Source organism: Atractosteus spatula, chromosome 5 (assembly GCF_055471065.1).
Source record: "Atractosteus spatula isolate fAtrSpa1 chromosome 5, fAtrSpa1.hap1, whole genome shotgun sequence".
In the NCBI taxonomy this organism is placed as follows: Eukaryota; Metazoa; Chordata; class Actinopteri; order Semionotiformes; family Lepisosteidae; genus Atractosteus; species Atractosteus spatula.
This window is the reverse complement of record NC_142710.1, coordinates 5,827,511-5,846,622: the sequence shown is the minus strand read 5'-3', so window position 1 is coordinate 5,846,622 and position 19,112 is coordinate 5,827,511. Positions and strand designations below refer to the sequence as shown.

At 39.9% G+C, this 19,112-nt stretch overlaps 1 protein-coding gene across 5 annotated transcripts in view; it reads left to right on the top strand.

Annotated features, from left to right (window-relative positions):
• Positions 1-6,125: 6,125 nt before the first annotated feature.
• Positions 6,126-19,112, top strand: part of LOC148833679 (uncharacterized) — a 95,348-nt gene continuing 82,361 nt past the window's right edge. For 3 of the 5 annotated variants that reach the window (XM_088917357.1, XM_088917356.1, XM_088917355.1), the window contains exons 1-17: positions 6,126-6,212; positions 7,406-7,510; positions 8,221-8,331; positions 10,211-10,336; positions 10,460-10,585; positions 11,181-11,306; positions 12,306-12,431; positions 12,579-12,704; positions 13,019-13,144; positions 14,940-15,065; positions 15,608-15,733; positions 15,881-16,006; positions 16,321-16,446; positions 17,301-17,426; positions 17,683-17,808; positions 17,963-18,088; positions 18,669-18,791. In XM_088917357.1, the coding sequence (XP_088773483.1) occupies positions 6,131-6,212; positions 7,406-7,510; positions 8,221-8,331; positions 10,211-10,336; positions 10,460-10,585; positions 11,181-11,306; positions 12,306-12,431; positions 12,579-12,704; positions 13,019-13,144; positions 14,940-15,065; positions 15,608-15,733; positions 15,881-16,006; positions 16,321-16,446; positions 17,301-17,426; positions 17,683-17,808; positions 17,963-18,088; positions 18,669-18,791 (2,059 nt within the window). In that variant the 5' untranslated portion in view covers positions 6,126-6,130. The remainder of the gene's footprint in view (positions 6,213-7,405; positions 7,511-8,220; positions 8,332-10,210; positions 10,337-10,459; positions 10,586-11,180; positions 11,307-12,305; positions 12,432-12,578; positions 12,705-13,018; positions 13,145-14,939; positions 15,066-15,607; positions 15,734-15,880; positions 16,007-16,320; positions 16,447-17,300; positions 17,427-17,682; positions 17,809-17,962; positions 18,089-18,668; positions 18,792-19,112) is intronic. The other 2 variants (XM_088917354.1, XM_088917353.1) reach the window with 1 other exon arrangement.

Genomic DNA, 19,112 nt, shown 5'->3' with positions numbered 1-19,112 from the left:
ACCCTGTGCTCTGACCCCCAGCTTCTCTCCCTGTCTGTGTGTCTCATGGAGAGCAAGCTGGAATATGTGAAAAGACAAATTCCTAATGCAAATTCATATCTTATCTTATAATCGACAGAATGGATCCAGAAAGAATCCAGAGCTAAACTCCTGCCAAGGGGTGGCAGTGTCACAGGATTCGTGTGGAAATGACGGATGAGCGAAGATATTAGGCAAATGGAATGGAGATGTTAAAGACAGTCGGAGGTTAATGCTCCTGGCGGGTCTGAGCCGAGGGAGAGACATGTAACGTTCCTTCCCCAGCTCAGGAGACACTTCCAGGCTGTCAGATTGTTTTCCTAAAGAAAAGAGAAAACGAAAGGAAGGGGAGACTTCTACACATTTCCCCACAACAGCTCTCCCCTCCCCTTGACCCACCCGGGGATAAAAAAACATAATTCAAACAACAAATTACATAAACACATCCATAAAAAAACAAAAAAACATAATTTGAAAAACAAACCATATTTCTCAAAATCCACTGCCACAGTATGATGTGTAATTTCTTGCACATAATTTACAGTTACAGTGTGGTACTTTCTTTTTTGCCTTCTAGTCTGCACTAATATGAATATAAATGAAACATTCAACAATACAATAAAATGTACCAATATAAAATTGTGGTGATACTATAAAATATACAAAAATATCACTTTCTACTTCCCTCTTTGTCAGCCCCAGTTGCACAGAATACAGAACCCAATTTGCTGAATGAGCGCAGTGCTGTTCCTTTGCTTAATTCTGATAGTTATCTTTAAGTTGATGACCTGTTATAAAAAGATAGCAATGGCAAAAGGACAGCTCTGGTGTTTTCAAGTACTGTACTGGCACTGAAGTCATCAAAGATCACCAAGCCTCTTATTCTCATTCCCAGGGACTCAGCCGAGCTCAGAGAGGAGAGTGTCATCCTACAGGAGCCTTGCACTGGTCTTTGCCATTCTGTGGATCAGCACACTCAGTGCTGGAGTGGGTCTCTACTGTGAGTACCAGCAGGGAGCAGTTCAGTGCTGACACTGGGAAGAATGATCTCTATGGCATATTGGTAAATGTATAAAACAATGCATATGTACGTTTGGTTGAACTTTCTTATACGAAGAGTAAAGTCAGAAGTGTTGCAAAATGCAATGTATGATGTATGCAATCATGATGTATGATGTATGCAATATAGTATAGGACAAGCATAGAAGTATGATGAAAAGCACTTCTCTGTCACAGTTCACGAGAGACTTTCGGCTCCCTCTACCACATGTTAATAAAGTTTATTGTATAACCCTGGAGGAGGGGGTAGCTCTCAGCTGTGGACTCCCGGAGGTTTCCTGACAGTTAAATGAGGTTTTTCCTCCCCCCTGTGCTGTGCAGCTTATTCTACGTGTGGTACTATCTTGGTTGTCATCCTACCCCTAGAGGGCGCTCTACTTCATTCCTGTTCCTAGTTTTGTGTGATTATTCATGTTCTTCCGGTGTGTCTGGTTTCCATTTCCTATTTAGTCCCTGTGTCTCCAGTGTTCCTGGCTCAGCATTAGGGTACAAATGTCGCGAGGCCCGCCTAGCACCAGGTCACCCCACATCCATGTCCTGAGGGCATAGGCCTCATCCCCGACACCGCCTGACCCCTGAGCCGGGAGCTGTGTTTGTCCCGCTTTTTGCCGCTACGCATAGGGTCCCTACTGCTCTTCTGTTCATTCCACGGCTGGCCTTTCCGGCATCCATGACTGCTCTATCTGAATACTTCAATTTAAAAAAGTAAACCAAAAATATAGAAAAAAGAAAGAAAAGCCTTTAATAATATACTGTTCAATAAGTGCTGATGTTCTTGCCAACAGGAAAAGAAGGAGTTGTCCTGACACCAGGTAATTTAAATTGACTATTTCCTACTGACATTTGTTTTTCTCAAAAGTCTACTTAATTATTGTTTGGAATAAAATTTAAGCACACAATTCAATGGGTACTAATGCAGATAATACATTAATGAAAATAAACTGGAAATACTAATAATATAAAAGGGATTGGACAGGATTAATGTGTTAAAAATCTATGTAAAAGAATGTGAAAATGACAGTTAAAATTAATTGTTTACTATGTTCAATAATAGCAAAGCTATAGGGCATTTCAATTAGATTTCAAACTTACAGACCTAGTAGCTACTGCAATGTTTTTATCAGTTTGCTTTTCCTATAGTACAAAATTATTATAGACTTTTATAGAAAAAGTGTTTGGAATACTGTAAAACATTCTAGATTGCCTTAATAGATCATATGATTCCACAGAAGACAAATGATTGATCTTCCTCTTTTCCCCAGTGTGGAAGTGGCTTCGTATGGCTTCAGGTACAGTTTTCTGATTATCTCTCTTGGTTAGTGAAACGGCTCACCTGTTTGCAATGAGCCTGGATGAAATCATAGCGTATCTGTTCCATTTTCATGGGGATTGTAGCATGAGTTCATTCTTGAATCTTTGATGGCCAAAGTCCCAGGCCGATATTCACTCTGCACTTGTAACATTGAAAATGTAGTTTCTAGTTTTTATTCTGTTACATATTCTTTCCTCCAAAGTGTTTCTGATACATATATTAATATCACTCATACCTATATTACACCAGAGAAGATACAATGTTGTTAATCTGGGGTTGACTATAGTCAGGTAACACCTCATCTTATTAATGAGGGATTTCTAAAAATTGATACAACTTTTTTTTCCTGTAACCAGGAGAATTATTTTTAACAATGTAGAAAATCTACTGGATTGTGCAGGTTTGGCGTTGCACACCTATGATCTAAAATCAGCAATAAGATACTGAGGGTTGGGCCTCATGTGACTTCAGGCTTGTGAAGATGCGAGAGATCTAGTGTCTTCTTTTAGTGAACAGGAACATGGCTGGTCATGTGGCCAGCCTCACCTCACCTCACCCGCGTCCTTTAGAATTTGGAGGAAAAAATGTGTTTGTGAAGTAAAGGGCTAAAATATGAGCATGTGAAAATCTTTCAGGGTCTTGAGAAATAAAAAAAGCATCATAAAAGAGTCCATGTTAACTCAAACTTTATTTCTCATTTGTCATTGTTCTTTCTTTTCTATATAGTTGATGTGACTCTGGACCCTAATACACATCGCAGTCTCATCCTGTCCGAGGATGGGAAACAAGTGAGGCTGGGTGATCGAAGACAGACTCTGCCTGATTCTCCACAGAGATTCGATCCTGTTGTTTATGTGCTGGGCAGAGAGGGATTCTCCTCTGGGAGACACTACTGGGAGGTGGAGGTGGAGGAGAAGACTAAATGGACTTTAGGAATTGCGAGAGAGTCCATCAACAGGAAGGGGGATATTAACCTCAGTCCCAAGAATGGCTACTGGACTATGTGGTTCAGGAATAATGAATATAGGGCACTTGAAGACACCTCTGTTCTCCTATCACTGAGTACAAAACTCAAGATATTGGGGATATACTTGAGTATAAGTTACCATTAAATGGGCAATTTGGAAAGACTGGAACACAACACATTTAATACTTTAGTTGGTTCTTAGGTTCAATTACGTCAACCAAGCCAAATGCAGTATCTTAGAATTACAAGCTGCTTGCATTTTCATTCCTTATGATCTTTCAATTCAATGATCAAATTAAAAGCTTTAATGCTCAAACTGAAATTGTTCAGAGTGTTTAGAAATTGCTGATTTTAAGAGTGATCTGTGAAACCTGATCCAACTCCTAGGATGACCAATCCCTGCCTTAAAGTAATTCTAATAAGGACAAAAAACAGCCATACTGCCAAAATTAATGGGTACAGTGGCAAATAAATTTCCTTGTAAGACGGGTAATTTCAGTCTGTACCATAAATGAAGTGTCCATTTTATTCTAAATACAATGAGAGCTAAATTAACATTCTCTTTAATGCTAACATTTTAGAAACAGCATACAATAAGAGGGTCTATTAGATGTAAAGACCTCTATAATAAACAGATACAGCTGAATTGAACAGAACTGAAAAGCAGGCTGGATGAGAGTAGTATTCCACGGTATACTGGAATCCAATTTAGTCAGATAAAGGCCTCTGTATACCCAGATACCCCAGATAAGATTCAAGCTGTCCATAGAGCACCACTTCTGAAAATGAACAACATTAATCAGAGTCTATTCAACATCAGCTCCCAACTTGGACCTGGTGTCCCACACAAAGAAAAATTCACAAGCTACAACCTTGACCCGGTCTTCAGCAGATGATTATTGTGTTTTTTTAGTTTACTCGGTGGAGGATGAAATAGAATATCTCTGGGATAACAACAGGAAATGTCTCAGCAATGAGACGAAAATGTCTGACAAATTCAGTGGATATTTCACTCAGATGTTTATCAGGGAGGAAATCAGCAACATGCCTGAGGCTTAGGAAAGACAATGTTCCAAATGAAATAGCATTTGTATAGAAGAGGCAGACATGTTACAGATTCTAGAAGCACTCAAGATTAATTTCCTGGGTATGATGATATCCTATCAATTACTGAAGGAAAACAGAGATATTCCCAGGCTGTTAACAAAGCTCTTCCAACAGCTTGTTGAAGTCACACCTAATTTCGTTTTTACAGTGCCTAAAGAAAAAGGGGAGAGATGACCCCTTAAACAGGAATTATTCCTGCCTTGTACGTGGCTAAGCACCTAGCTAATATCCTTACGTCCTTGTCCTTGTCCTCAGGTTGTTTTCATCTCCCAGAATCAGCAGTGCATGCACAGACCAGCAACAGATACTAATGAACTTGAACTTGAACTTTATTGCCATATGTAACCGGTACATGTACTGGTCCAATGGAATTCTTACTGACAGAAAGTCTCTCGATTGTTAAAACAAGTGTAAAAACACAAAGTGCAGACAGTGCATCAAGACAATATACAAACAAACAGTAGACAATGTACAAGTAAACAAGTAAACAGTTTGAATGTAAACAATGCAGACGTGTAAACAATGACTGCAGATGTGCAATCAATAAGAAATCATAATGAGGTAGATGGTGTAGGTGTGGTCCGAGGGGCATGGCTAAATGTGTTCGCCAGTCTCACTGCTTGTGGATAGAAGCTATTGAGGAATCTGGTGGTAAGTGTCCATATGCTGTAAAAAGGCAGTGTCTTTTGGATGACACATTAAACTGAGGTCCTGACTCTCTGTGGTTATTAAAATCCCAGGGTGCTTCTCGAAAAGTGAAGTGGTATTACCCCGGCATCCAATCATGACCTCCTAATAATCCCCATCTCTGAACTGGCTTCATCACTCTGTTCTCCTCCCCACTGAGAGCTGGTGTGTGGGGAGAGTACTGGAGCATCATCCTGGTGGGGCTGCACACTGGTGGTGGAGGACAGTCCCCATTACTTGTAAAGCACTTTGAGTGTCCAGAAAAGTGTTATATAAGTGTAAGAAATTATTATTATATGGAATTCTCTTAAGAAGCGGCCTTCTTTTAACGAGTCATTTTTGTTTAATAACCTCTGAGTGCTCCTAATATAAACCCTCAAAGGAAGTTAAAAACATTTGAAATAAATGAATGGATCTTATTAATTCTATAATTAAGCAATGTATTGCATCAGATCAGCTCTTGTTTACTGGCTGTTGTCACATCTACTAAGAGCACCAGGTACTTTTATGGTGCCTCATAAATATTGCACGTATTGGTTACAATTCACTGGGTACTCATCTAGGGGGGCAGTCATCCATTTTCAAAATGGTTCCCTGCCAACCATATGCCCAAAAAGTGGGAAAGGTGTAATAATCTGCTGCTTAAGATGAGCGATGGACCAGATGAAGCAGGGGAGCTGCAGGCAATTAGGAAACAGCTTAGCAGAGCTGAGCTGAGTAGGTTCTCAGGAAAGGGCTGAGCAGGGCAGGGCAGGGCAGGGCTGAGCAGAGCTGAGATAAACTGAACTAAACTGAGCTAAGCTGAGCAGAGCTGAGAAGGTCTGTGCAGTACTGAGCACACAGGCAGACATGATGCAATAGCAGGCCAAGGAACCGGGTACATTTCCACACAACAGTCCTCCCCTCCCCCTGACCCAGCCCTTCAGGGATAAAAGAGAAGTCCCTCTGGAGACAGCCCGCAGAGCTGGCGGTCATCAGAGATGGGGAATCCTAAGAAAGACGTGGAGCTTAAAACCACGAGGAAGCTGACAGAAGGGCCGTCACACGCTGGGAAACTTGAAGGTACAGTCCAGACGTCAATCTGAAAAATAGCCTTAATTTCTGAATTCATGAACTAATCTCTGAGGATAAGTAACACTGTTCATAACCTGCATTTTATATAGCACCTTTCATGGGCCAAATTGCCTCCTTTTGTTTTTAACTGATTCAACACTTATGTTAAAAAATAATTCTTACAATATTATTCACTTCACAAGAATTTTTTTTTTTCAACAAAGGCAGGGGGGGCTTTTACTTACAGTTACCCAATGCCTATGTTTTCCATGTTAATAAACTATCATTCATTCGTTTTCAGTCCATTTTCCTCATGAGAGTTGTAAATGCTCTTTATTTTCTATATATTAATAGTAATAAAATTGTTCATCTCACATAGAAATGCCAACAGTTTAGTGTCCAACAGTCCTTGATTGGAAATATATGATTAGGTTCAGCCAGGGCAGAATTTCTGTTAGCTGTATCTCATTGATTACAATATTTCATAGACTGAATACAGTTGAATTTTTGGATTGACAAAGTCTCTTTTCCATCAACAATAAAGCTCCTAGCTCTGAAATAAACTCTTCTGAATATACCGTATTCAGTTTCAGTTTCGGTGAGTTCTCATGCCTGTATCTATCCATTCAGTTTACCACAGGCCAAAATTCTGAGGCAAATGTTTGCCTTAGTATTAACAAGAGAACAACTGGATTCATCTATTTTGTGAAGCATTATTTTTTGCTGCTGTATAGAAACACAAATGTTATAACAAAAAGAAAAGGCTAAAGTGTGATTCAGTCAACTCACGTAAAGTGCTTGAAAACTGGAAACATTGCAAATGAAGTAAAGAGAACTGTGATTTTATATTGTCATATTATACACAGAGGAACTACACACGTGCAAAACCTTTGATTCCATTACTGGTACATAAAAATAATGTGAATCATCATTTGAAAAAACAAGCCACATCTCAAAAAAATCCATACTTAATAGAGATTGGCACATTGCAGCGTGCAGGAGTTTTTTTTATATTTGACAATATCAGATATGAGCACTTTCTACTTCCCTTTTTGTCAGCCCCAGTTGCACAGAATACAGAACCCAATTTGCTGAATGAGCGCAGTGCTGTTCCTTTGTTTAATTCTGAAAGTAATCTTTAAGTTGATGACCTGTTATAAAAAGATAGCAATGGCAAAAGGACAGCTCATTCTCATTCCCAGGGACTCAGCCGAGCTCAGAGAGGAGAGTGTCATCCTACAGGAGCCTTGCACTGGTCTTTGCCATTCTGTGGATCAGCACACTCAGTGCTGGAGTGGGTCTCTACTGTGAGTACCAGCAGGGAGCAGTTCAGTGCTGACAGTGGAAAGTTTTGTATTGAATGTACTCTGCTGTATATTGGTGGATGTATAGAGCAATGTATATGTACTTTTAAGGAGCAAGTAAAGGTTTATTCCATGCTGAAAAGAGGAGAAAAGAAACACAATGTTTCGGCTATGGAGCCTTCTTCGGGTATCCTGTAAAGGAATAGGAGCTGGTAAGAAAGCCTGGTCTTGGAGCAGATCAGTCACTGTGAGGAGACAGAATGATGGTTTGGTGAGAAAAGGGGGCAAGTAGCTCAGGGAGGAGGAGAAGGACTGACGAAGGGATCTAGAAAAAGATTTAGCGGAAGGCATAGTGGGTCGCAGCAGAAGTAGGCTGAAGCAGTTCAGGTGGGTAGCTGTTTCAGCATGCCAAGGCTGCAAAGAAAAAAAAAGAAAGAAAACACAATGTTTCAGCCGTGGAGCCTTCTTCAGCTCACATCTGAAGAAGGCTCCACGGCCGAAACGTTGTGTTTTCTTTCTTCTTTTTTTCAGTATTGAATAAACCTATTACTTGTTCCTTTACAGCCTACGCATTCTGACGCAGCAACCCACCTGAACTGCTTATCAGTTCTAAGATGCTTTTGCAAAAAACAAATACTCACCAAGCCAAGGAGAAGTTCTGCTGAGTTGTCAGTGAGTTGCTGGTTTTCTCCTGCCTGTTTTTGCCCATTCAGTTTTCCACAGGTCAATGGAACATTCTGAGGCAAGTGGCCTTCCTGAACATCCACTAACACTGCAGAACCAACTGGAGGATTTCCGAATGAACACGTCTAACCTCATAACTGGTAAAGATTACATTTTTAAAAGCTTTGCATTTAAAATTGAGACTTGATTCGCGAACGATAGAATTCAGTAGTCGGCTTGAAAAGGCGAAAAACCTCAGTTCCTCTTCAGAAACCCGCAGAGTTTTATTTTAGAAGCTTCTAAATCTGGAACTAAACCTAGAATTAACATACATTACACAGTGACTCCATGTCAGTCGTTTCTCTGATCAAAATCAGCTATACCACTCTGTCAATGTTGTGGTGTGAGTAAGTAATATTCCCAAAATACACAGTGCCAATATGCAGGCTTATTGGCACCCCCCATCAACTTTGTAAAGCCTGTGCTGTAACCCTATCTGCGGATGGCACAGTACTTGAACTTCAGACTAAATTGAAAAACTTGGGGGAGATATTTGATTCAGGCGTGATATTCGACCCAGATGTGCAACATATTGTCAGAAAATCTTTCTTTCACCTCAGTCTGATCAGAAACCAGTCTTCCAATTACCAGACTATGTCCTATGTTAACACTAACTGTGGCTGAAAATCTGATCAACACATTTGTCTTCTCCCAAATTTACTACTGTAACGGTCTACTTGCTGGGCTTTCTAAATTCACATTGAACAACCTCCAGAATATCCAAATCCTGAATCCTGACCAGGTCTAGTACAAGTGATCTCATTACTCCTGTCCTGGAGTCCTTGCACTGGCTTCCTGTCAAGTTTTGTGATGACTTCATGCTCGCCTATAAGGCTCTGCATGGCTTGACACCTCAGTACCTGTCTGAGCTACTATCGTCCTACTCCCCACCTCGCAACCTTCACTCTTCTAAATCTGGTCTCCTATCAGTCCCCCAAGCCCATGTACACTGTGGGTGACAGGGCCTTCTCCTGTTATGCTCCAAAGCTCTGGAACTATATCTCCAAGGATATCAGAGAGTCACGCTTCTCTAAACTCCTCAAATCTTGACTCAAAACCTTCTTCTTTAGAAGAGCCTTTACTTAACTGGTTCTGTTCTTTACCCCTCTGCTCCTACTGTATTCAGCATCCCCATCTACTGTCTCCTCTCATTGTGTATTCTCATTATGCATATCTTGTGTATTTCTTTATTGTTTTTGTTGTCATTCTGTAAAGCCACCTTTAAAGGTGCTATATAAAATAAAATGTATTATAAACCCTAGAAACATCTAGATGTAGTGTAAGACATACAATATTTTCAGCATATAAAGTATTTGTCTAATGTCTAAAATAATGTTTAGCTAATGTAAGAGGTCAGCCAGGTTTAAGAATTTTAAAGAGGGAGGAGCCACCAGGACATGGAAAATATACGTTTATCGGGGAACTTAGCTGCACCTATACACAGCCTCTCCTTAAAAAGCTATGCAGAGTCACAGGAGGATGTCTGAATAAACCCATATGATTCCTTAGAAGAGTCAATTCAGAGAATCTCAGGTTGAGAATTATAATTGCGTAAAAAGAAACAAATTGTATTCTGAGTAATAGCCTCGGTCATAGCTGTGTCTGCTGCTAGTAACTAGAAGAAGATAGTCAGGCCAAATAGGTTCAACTAGGTGAGAGTCTTTCCACTCTTATTAGTGGGATTCATGTAGGATCGAGTCTTCTTTGGGACTGGCAATTTACTGGGGAGATTGGCATCTCTTTTGGCATGTTCTCAATCTTAACTCGACACCTACTAAGGAATAACACATGTTCAGATTTTCCTACCATGCTACCTAACGCAATAAAGTGTATTACACTGCTGTACAATTGACTGGTTCATATCACCAGGTTTCATGTTTTTAAAACATTAAACATCATTTGACATTTTGACTGATCAGCTTTACCTACCCAGTAGTAACAAGATCAATGAAAAAAACTATTCTTTTGATAATTCTGCAGAACTACAGAACAAGCTTCAAATCCTTCAGCAAGAATATTCTGACCTTCAAAAAGACCATGCCGATGCAGAGAGAAACTTCAGAAATGTGACTGAAACTTGTCAGATTACACTGAACTCCAAGACAGGTGAGGTTTACAGTTATAAGCCTCTTTCTTGTGTGGCTTTTTAAACAATCATTTTGAGGAATTACTGTACATAACCCCAGGTTTCAAGATCAACTGAAAATATCTCTTATGTGCTTCACCCAGAACTTCTGATGTCTGTGGAGAGCCTTCAAAAAGAGCACTCTACCCTTCAGAAAGACCACTCCGATCTACAGGAAAGTTACAGGAATGTGTCAAACGGCCAATTGCTTTCCCAGAGATACAGCACTGGTAAATTATAATATATTCTCTAGAGTTTCTATTAACTAATGAAATAATGTAAACAAAAATCTATTAATCAAAACATTTCTCAGCTACAAATACTGAGAGTGGAAGAGGAGCATGAGTGCATTGCACTGAGAATATTATGTGTTTGTATAATACTGAAGTATACAGAGCCTTCTGGGACTCTAGCAATAGAGTCTTATATAAATAGACATTATCATTGTTTACTTGTATCTGTAAATAGTGATATGAATGATCAGATTACGACATCAGACATCTTTCAGATGTTTTAGTTCTTCATTTGTGGACAAAAGGAGATGTTAGTAGTTCTGCTGGCTTTCATTCTCCTTAACTTCAGAAGCGAATAAGGATGAAGCCAAATGTGACAATTATTGTTTCCATTACTGTATATCCAAATTTTGCAAAAATCTTCAGACCCATCAAAGGTAAAATGTTGATTTTCACCAAGATCATTCAGTGATGACCTACAACGTAATAGGTTCTGAACTTTTTCCACCATGGCTTTATCAATGATCATCCTGAAGATGTACGCCAACACAGTTTACAAAAGTACATGAAAGTTCTTGTATTTGGCCTCCAGAACTACAGAATTCATTGAAGAACCTTCAAAGAGACAACTTTGACCTTCAAGGACGCCTTTCTGACCTACAGAGAGACTACAGCAATGTGACGGAACACAGTCAGCTTACACAACAAGCCAAGACAGGTGTAGACCTTTGTGATGGTCTAGATCACATCTCATCCTCTTTATCTCTGAGAAATTGTTATTGACTAAAACATTTTGACTTACAGAGACTCCAAAATCAGTTTAAATAAGCACTGCATGTTCATTTCTTCATGACTGCAGAAGAAACTGGAGACTCTTCAAAGGGAACATTCTAGCCTTCAGAAAGACCATTCAGATCTACAGAGAAACTACAGGAATGTGACCGAGAGCCATCTTCTCACACAGAAATCCAACACTGGTGAAACGTCAAGTTTTGATATTCATACCTCTCTAGTGGTCACGAAACCTGCTTTCCAGCAGTCTATTGACAATTTCACATCTCAGCCCAGGTTAACTGGTTGACTGGTTGACTGGTTAAAGGGAAACCAATACAGAAATGGAACTGCAGCTACATTGAAGATATCACATTTAAAACATCAAATGTAATAGAAAATTCCTCTTCAACAAAGTGGGGAAAATCTATGCCTTGGTATATTTTTAGCAGATATTTATGATTATAACCTCAAAAAAAGATATCTTCTTTGTAGTGACACTAGAGGGATGAATACTATTTTTCTGGTAACCGTGAAATATCCCATATCAAATGACTTCACACTGCCATACATTTTTACAGGCTTTGCCAGATATGGCACTCTCCACAAGACAAAGTTCTCTTAGTGAAAATTGACATGTAATGTCACACGCTTGTGCAGAACTACAGAAAAGGCTGCAGACTCTGCAAAGAGAGCACTCTGACCTTTAGGGAGACCTTTCGGGTCTAGAGAGGAATTACCACAATGTCTCTGGCACTTGTGAGCTTGTGCACAAATCCAAGACTGGCAAATGTTTGATTATCAGTTGCTTCTTTAATAATGACTTTTACGTCACATTGAGCTATTTTATGTCTTATGGCTTTTTATTGCTGATCTTTTAAGGACTGCATTACATCATAATGTTTAGCTAAAACAAATTCAAATATGTCTTTTCTGGAACATCCAGAGCTAGAGAAGAAACTGCAAACCCTTCAAACAGACCACAGTGACCTCCAGAGAGACTGCTTGGATCTACAGAGAAACTGTACCACTGTGACAAGAAACTGTCAGCTCACACAGCAGTCAAAGACTGGTGAGTCACTTTTTGTGCTCTACAAAACAATACAAGGAGATTTTTTTAATGTTCCTCTCTTTTCTTCTGTTGATCATCAACTAAAAGTTCTACTCTATCAATGACTCCAAGATTAGGTGAAATTCATTCCTTGTGTTCTATATCCAGAACTGCAGAAGAGCCTGGAGACCCTTCAAAAGCAACATTCTAACCTTCAGAGAAGCCTTTCAGATCTACAGAGAAGCTACAGAAATGTGTCAGAGAGCTGTCTTCTCACACAGAGAACCAACACTGGTGAAATATCATGTTTTGAAATTCTTACCTCTATAGTTGTCAACAAACCTTCTCTCCAACAGTTTATTGACCAATTTCTGGTCTCAGCCCATGCCAGATGTTTATAGTTATAATCTCAGCAAAATATGTCTTGTTTGTAGTTACATTGGAAGGAAAATGCATTTACTGTATTATTATCCTGACAACTGTTAAATATCCATTGTCAAATGACTTCACAGTGTCATCCTCTTTCAAGGCTTTGACAGATTTCACCATTTCCTCAAGACAGATTTCTCTTGGTGAAACATGGCATTTAATGTCTCTGCATTGTGCAGATCTACAGAAGAAGCTGCAGGCTCAGCAAAGAGAGCACTCTGACCTTCAGAGAGACCATTCAGACCTGCAGAGAAGATACAGCAATGTCACCGGCACTTGTGAGCTGCTGCACAAATCCAAGACTGGTAAACTTTTATTATTAAATGTTGCTTCCTTTCTAAAAACCTCACATCAAATTGGCATTTATTCTTGACACTTTATGGCTTTTCATAGATAATTATCTTGAAGATATATCATAATTATATATCACTATATCACTATAGCACTATATCATAATTCCTTACTGTTAAATAGTGCTTTCCTGGACACTCCACTCAAAGCATTTTACAGATAATGGAGACTCTCCTCCACCACCACCTGTGTGCAGCCCCAGCTGGATAATGCTCAAGTACTTTCACCACACATCAGCTCTCAGTGGGGATGAGAACAGAGTGATCAAGCCATTTCATAAATGAGTTATTAAGAGGCCATGATTGGTAAAGGCCAGGGGAAAATTTGGCCAGGACATTGGGGTTAACATCTCCATACTTTTCGAGAAATGCTCTGAGTTTTTTAATGACCACATAGAGTCAAGACCTCAGTTTTATGTCTCATTTAAAGGACAATGCTTATCTTACAATATAGTGTCCTCGTACAGTAACTATACTGAGATATTAGGACCCACGCAGACCGCAGGGTGAGCCCCCTCTGCTGGTTCCACTAACAGCTCTTCCAGCAGCAACCTTAGCTTTAACAAGAGGTCTCTCATCCAGGTACTGACCAGACTCACACCTATTGAGCTTCAGTGGGGCTGCCAGCTGTGAATTGCAGGGTGATATAGCTGTGGGCTAATATATAATAATGTTTAGCTAAAGCAAATTCAAATAGGAAAAATATGATGAAATATGACAATACAACAAGTTTTTTACAGTTCCTCCTTTCTTTACTTCAGTTGATCATTGTTACGTCCCAGTGTGTGATCTATGTGTGTTTTGTTATTTTCCACACTGTTGACCTTGATTGTTCTCCCTTCCCCATTGGCCCACCATTAAACCACTGTTTCCATATGACATCATCATCAATCAGCTCTCAGCCAATCAGAACTCATCTTGTTCAGTATAAAACATGGGGGCTTTCAGAAGGAAGATGCCTTTTGTTTGACTTTGGTCCTGCTTGGCTTTGGTTATCGCTTCGCTTCGCTTCGCTTCTGATTTAGCTACGGCTTTGTTGGTTTCTTTTCGTTTCTTTGTACTTTCATTTGTTTGTGTGTTTATCCTTGTTTTGCCATTACCTTACCCTAACGTGTTATATGTTCAACCTTTGTGTTCTTTTTGTACCCTGGTCCTGTTAATTACTCTCATTTTCCCTTATTTGTATTCCTAGTTCACTTGTGTTTTTGTGTGAACTTTTGTGTATAAGGTTAGTTTAGGTTGTTGGGTACACATTACACACTTAGTTGATTTTTTATTAGTCACACTAGTTTAGTACGGGTGAGTGCCGTTTGTCTTGTATGGTTTTTGGTAGTCAGTGGAGGTTAGCTAGGGTGTTGAAGACGCCGAAGACCGTGTGTTTCAGGTTTTCTTTTGCAGTTAGGTTAGCTTCCCCTCACTTAGCCAGCTCCATTTTTGTGTATTTTCTTTTCTTTGGCACCACTCTAGTTCCTTACCCTTGTTATCACGCTTCCTAGTCCCTCACCAGAACCCACATGCTTTCAAAAATTATCCTAAATGTTACACCCCTTTACCCCTACACACTTGGGGTAGTAACATTATCTCCAGTATCCCTCAATATCTGAGTTGACTTCTGATCCCCTAGACTAGTCTAGGGGTATGATTCTCGCTTGGGGTGTGAGAAGTCCTGGGTTCATATCCCAGACGAGCCCCCAATAATGTTATAACCCCAAGTCGTAGGAGAAATAAGTCCCTTGTGTTCTTTGTCCAGAACTGCAGAAGACTCTGGAGTCTCTTCAAACAAAACATTCAAGTCTTCAGAGAGAACTTTCAGATCTACAGAGAAACTACAGGAATGTGACAGAGAGCCGTCTTCTCACACAGAGATCCAACACTGGTGAGCTTCATGTTTATCCATTCATATCTCACTGGTGACCAACAAACCTTCTTTCAACTGTTCATTGACCAATTTCAAGTCTCAGCCCATGACTGGTTGCAGGAACCCAATTCACACAATTTCTTCTTTGTACCTGAACTGCCAAGCAAATAAAGTAATCATATTTTGTAGCTTTTAAAATATCCCTCGTTACCCTCTCCTCATGACAAAGTTGACCTGGTAAGAAAAAGTCATTCACCTTCTCTCCATTGGGCAGAGCTACAGAAGTAGCTGAAGACTCTTCGAAGAGAAAACTCTGACCTTCAGATAGACCATTCGGGTCTAGAGAGAAATTACCACAATGTCTCTGGCACTTGTGAGCTTGTGCACAAATCCAAGACTGGCAAATGTTTGATTATCAGTTGTTACTTTAATAATGACTTTAACGTCACATTGAGCTATTTTATATCTTATGGCTTTTTATTGCTGATTTTTTAAGGACTGGATTACATCATAATGTTTAGCTAAAACAAATTCAAATATGTCTTTTCTGGAACATCCAGAGCTGGAGAAGAAACTGCAAACCCTTCAAACAGACCACAGTGACCTCCAGAGAGACTGCTTGGATCTACAGAGAAACTGTACCACTGTGACAAGAAACTGTCAGCTCACACAGCAGTCAAAGACTGGTGAGTTACTTTTTGTGCTCTACAAAACAATACAAGGAGATTTTTTTAATGTTCCTCTCTTTACTTCTGTTGATCATCAACTAAAAGTTCTACTCTACCAATGACTCCAAGATTAGGTGAAATTTGTTCCTTGTGTTCTATATCCAGAACTGCAGAAGAGCCTGGAGACCATTCAAAAGCAACATTCTAACCTTCAGAGAAGCCTTTCAGATCTAAAGAGAAACTACAGAAATGTGTCAGAGAGTCGACTTCAAACACAGAGAACCAACACTGGTGAAACATCATGTTTTGAAATTCTTACCTCTATAATGGTCAACAATCCTTCTCTCCAACAGTTTATTGACCAATTTCTGGTCTCAGCCCATGCCAGATGTTTATAGTTATAATCTCAGCAAAATATGTCTTGTTTGTAGTTACATTGGAAGGAAAATGCATTTACTGTATTATTATCCTGACAACTGTTAAATATCCATTGTCAAACGACTTTACAGTGTCATCCTCTTTCAAGGCTTTGACAGATTTCACCATTTCCTCAAGACAGATTTCTCTTGGTGAAACATGGCATTTAATGTCTCTGCATTGTGCAGATCTACAGAAGAAGCTGCGGGCTCTGCAAAGAGAACACTCTGACCTTCAGAGAGACCATTCTAACCTGCAGAGAAGATACAGCAATGTCACCGGCACTTGTGAGCTGCTGCACAAATCCAAGACTGGTAAACTTTTATTATTAAATGTTGCTTCCTTTCTAAAAACCTCACATCAAATTGGCATTTATTCGTGACACTTTATGGCTTTTCATAGATAATTATCTTAAATATCGGATTATATTATAATTCCTTACTGTTAAATAGTGCTTTTCTGGACACTCCACTCAAAGCGTTTTACAGATAATGGGGACTCTCCTCCACCACCACCTGTGTGCAGCCACACCTGGATGATGCTCCAGTGCTCTTACCACACACCAGCTCTCAGTGGGGAGGAGAACAGAGTGATCAAGCCATTTAATAAATGAGTGTTATTTAGAGGCCATGATTGGTAAAGGCCAGGGGAAAATTTGGCCAGGACACTGGGGTTAACATTCCCACACTTCTCGAGAAATGCTCTGAGTTTTTTAATGACCACATAGAGTCAAGACCTCAGTTTTATGTCTCATTTAAAGGACAATGCTTATATTACAATATAGTGTCCTCATACAGTAACTATACTGAGATATTAGGACCCACGCAGACCGCAGGGTGAGCCCCCTCTGCTGGTTCCACTAACAGCTCTTCCAGCAGCAACCTTAGCTTTAACAAGAGGTCTCTCATCCAGGTACTGACCAGACTCACACCTACTGAGCTTCAGTGGGGCTGCCAGCTGTGAATTGCAGGGTGATATACTTGTGGGCTAATATATAATAATGTTTAGCTTAAACAAACTCAATTAGGACAAATATGATAAAATATGACAATACAACGAGTTTTTTACGGTTCCTCCATTCTTTACTTCAGTTGATCATCAATTTAAATTTTACTCTAACAATGACTCCAAGATTAGGAGAAATAAGTCCCTTGTGTTCTTTGTCCAGAACTGCAGAAGACTCTGGAGTCTCTTCAAAGACAACATTCTAGTCTTCAGAGAGAACTTTTAGATCTACAGAGAAACTACAGGAATGTGACAGACAGACATCTTCTCATGCAGAGATCCAACACTGGTGAGCTTCATGTTTATCCATTCATATCTCACTGGTGTCCGACAATCCTTCTTCCAACTGTTTATTGACCATTTTCAGGTCTCAGCTTAAGACTGGTTGCAGGAACCCAATTCACACAATTTCTCCTTTGTACCTGAACTAGCAAGAAAATATAGTAATCATATTTTGTAATTTTTAAAATATCCCTCATTACCCTCTCCTCATGACAAAGTTGACCTGGTAAGAAAAAGTAATTTACCTTCTCTCCATTGGGCAGAGCAACAGAAGAAGCTGCAGACTCTTCAAAGAGAGCACTCTGACCTTCAGAGAGACCATTCAGACCTGCAGAGAAACTATGGCAATGTGACTGGAAGTTGTCAGCTTATGCAGAAAACCAAGACTGGTAAACATTTATGACTAAATGTTAGTTCACATCCCACTGAGCTTCACATTTCAATCCTTTATGTTTTTATTGACAACTTTGAGATGCCTGATGGTCACTTCAATATTTATCTAAAATACAGTATATTCCTGTGTTCCATATGTTGATTATCCAGAGCTACAGAAGAAACTGGAGACACTACAAAGAGGACACTCTGACCTTCAGAGAGACCATTCACTCCTAAAGAAAAACTACAGCAATGTAACCAGAAGCTGTCGACTTACACAGAGCTCCAAGGCGGGTGAGCCACATTCATCTTTTTTCTAACCACCTCATCCAATTCCGGATTGCAGGGACGCCGGATCCTATTTCAGCAAGCAATAGACCCCAGGATACACTCTTTAAGGGACACCAGTCCATCACAGGGAAGACAGATACAAATACAAACACATTTCACACCTAGGCCAATCTTCCCAGAAGTCAGTTAACCTACCCCTATGTCTTTGGACTGTGGGAGGAATCTGGAGCACCCGGAGGATACCCACGCGAACATGGGGAGAACACACAAACTGCACATTTGAATTCAGGACCTCAGTGCTGCGAGACAGCATTGGTCACCATTTGCCACTGGGCTGCCCCTGGTGAGTAACAGTTTCTCAATATTCACCTTGTATATTTCGGCAGTGATTAATATGCTTCATACGGTACATACACATTACATCTATTTCCATATGAAGAAATACTTTTCATGAACACACCCTAAACAAGCATTTAGGTGCTACTTCACTCTTGCCAAAGTTACAATCATACTCTCTGCTTGAATAAAGGATTAAACTGAAAATATGTCTTATCTTCACTAAAATGTGGTTTGTGTCACCCAGAGCTACAGAAAAAAGTGAAGAATGAGGAGGCTGAAAACTCAAGACTGCAGCGTCTCTACAGCAGCATGAAGGCCAGTTATCTCCCCATAGAGATGTGCTTCCCCAGTGACACCAACAAGACCGGTAAATCACTATGTTATTGATTTGATCTGTACTACTCCATGTATTTTTGTGAGAAAGAGAATACCCCAACTCCCACCAGCTCACTAAAGTTTAAATACTAGGCTTCAGTCTTCTCTTCCCAAAATTCTTTGCACAGGAACCCTTCCAGCAATAACATCCCTCCACCAATATGAAAAACTAATCAGTTCATTTAATAGGAGAGTTATGAGCACTTGCTCCACGTGGCCAAGTTGCAATCTTTCAAGACAAGTGGGTTAAAGCCAATTGGGTATAAATCGGAGAAATCAGACCTTTCTTGACACCAGTCTTCAGCCAGGCATC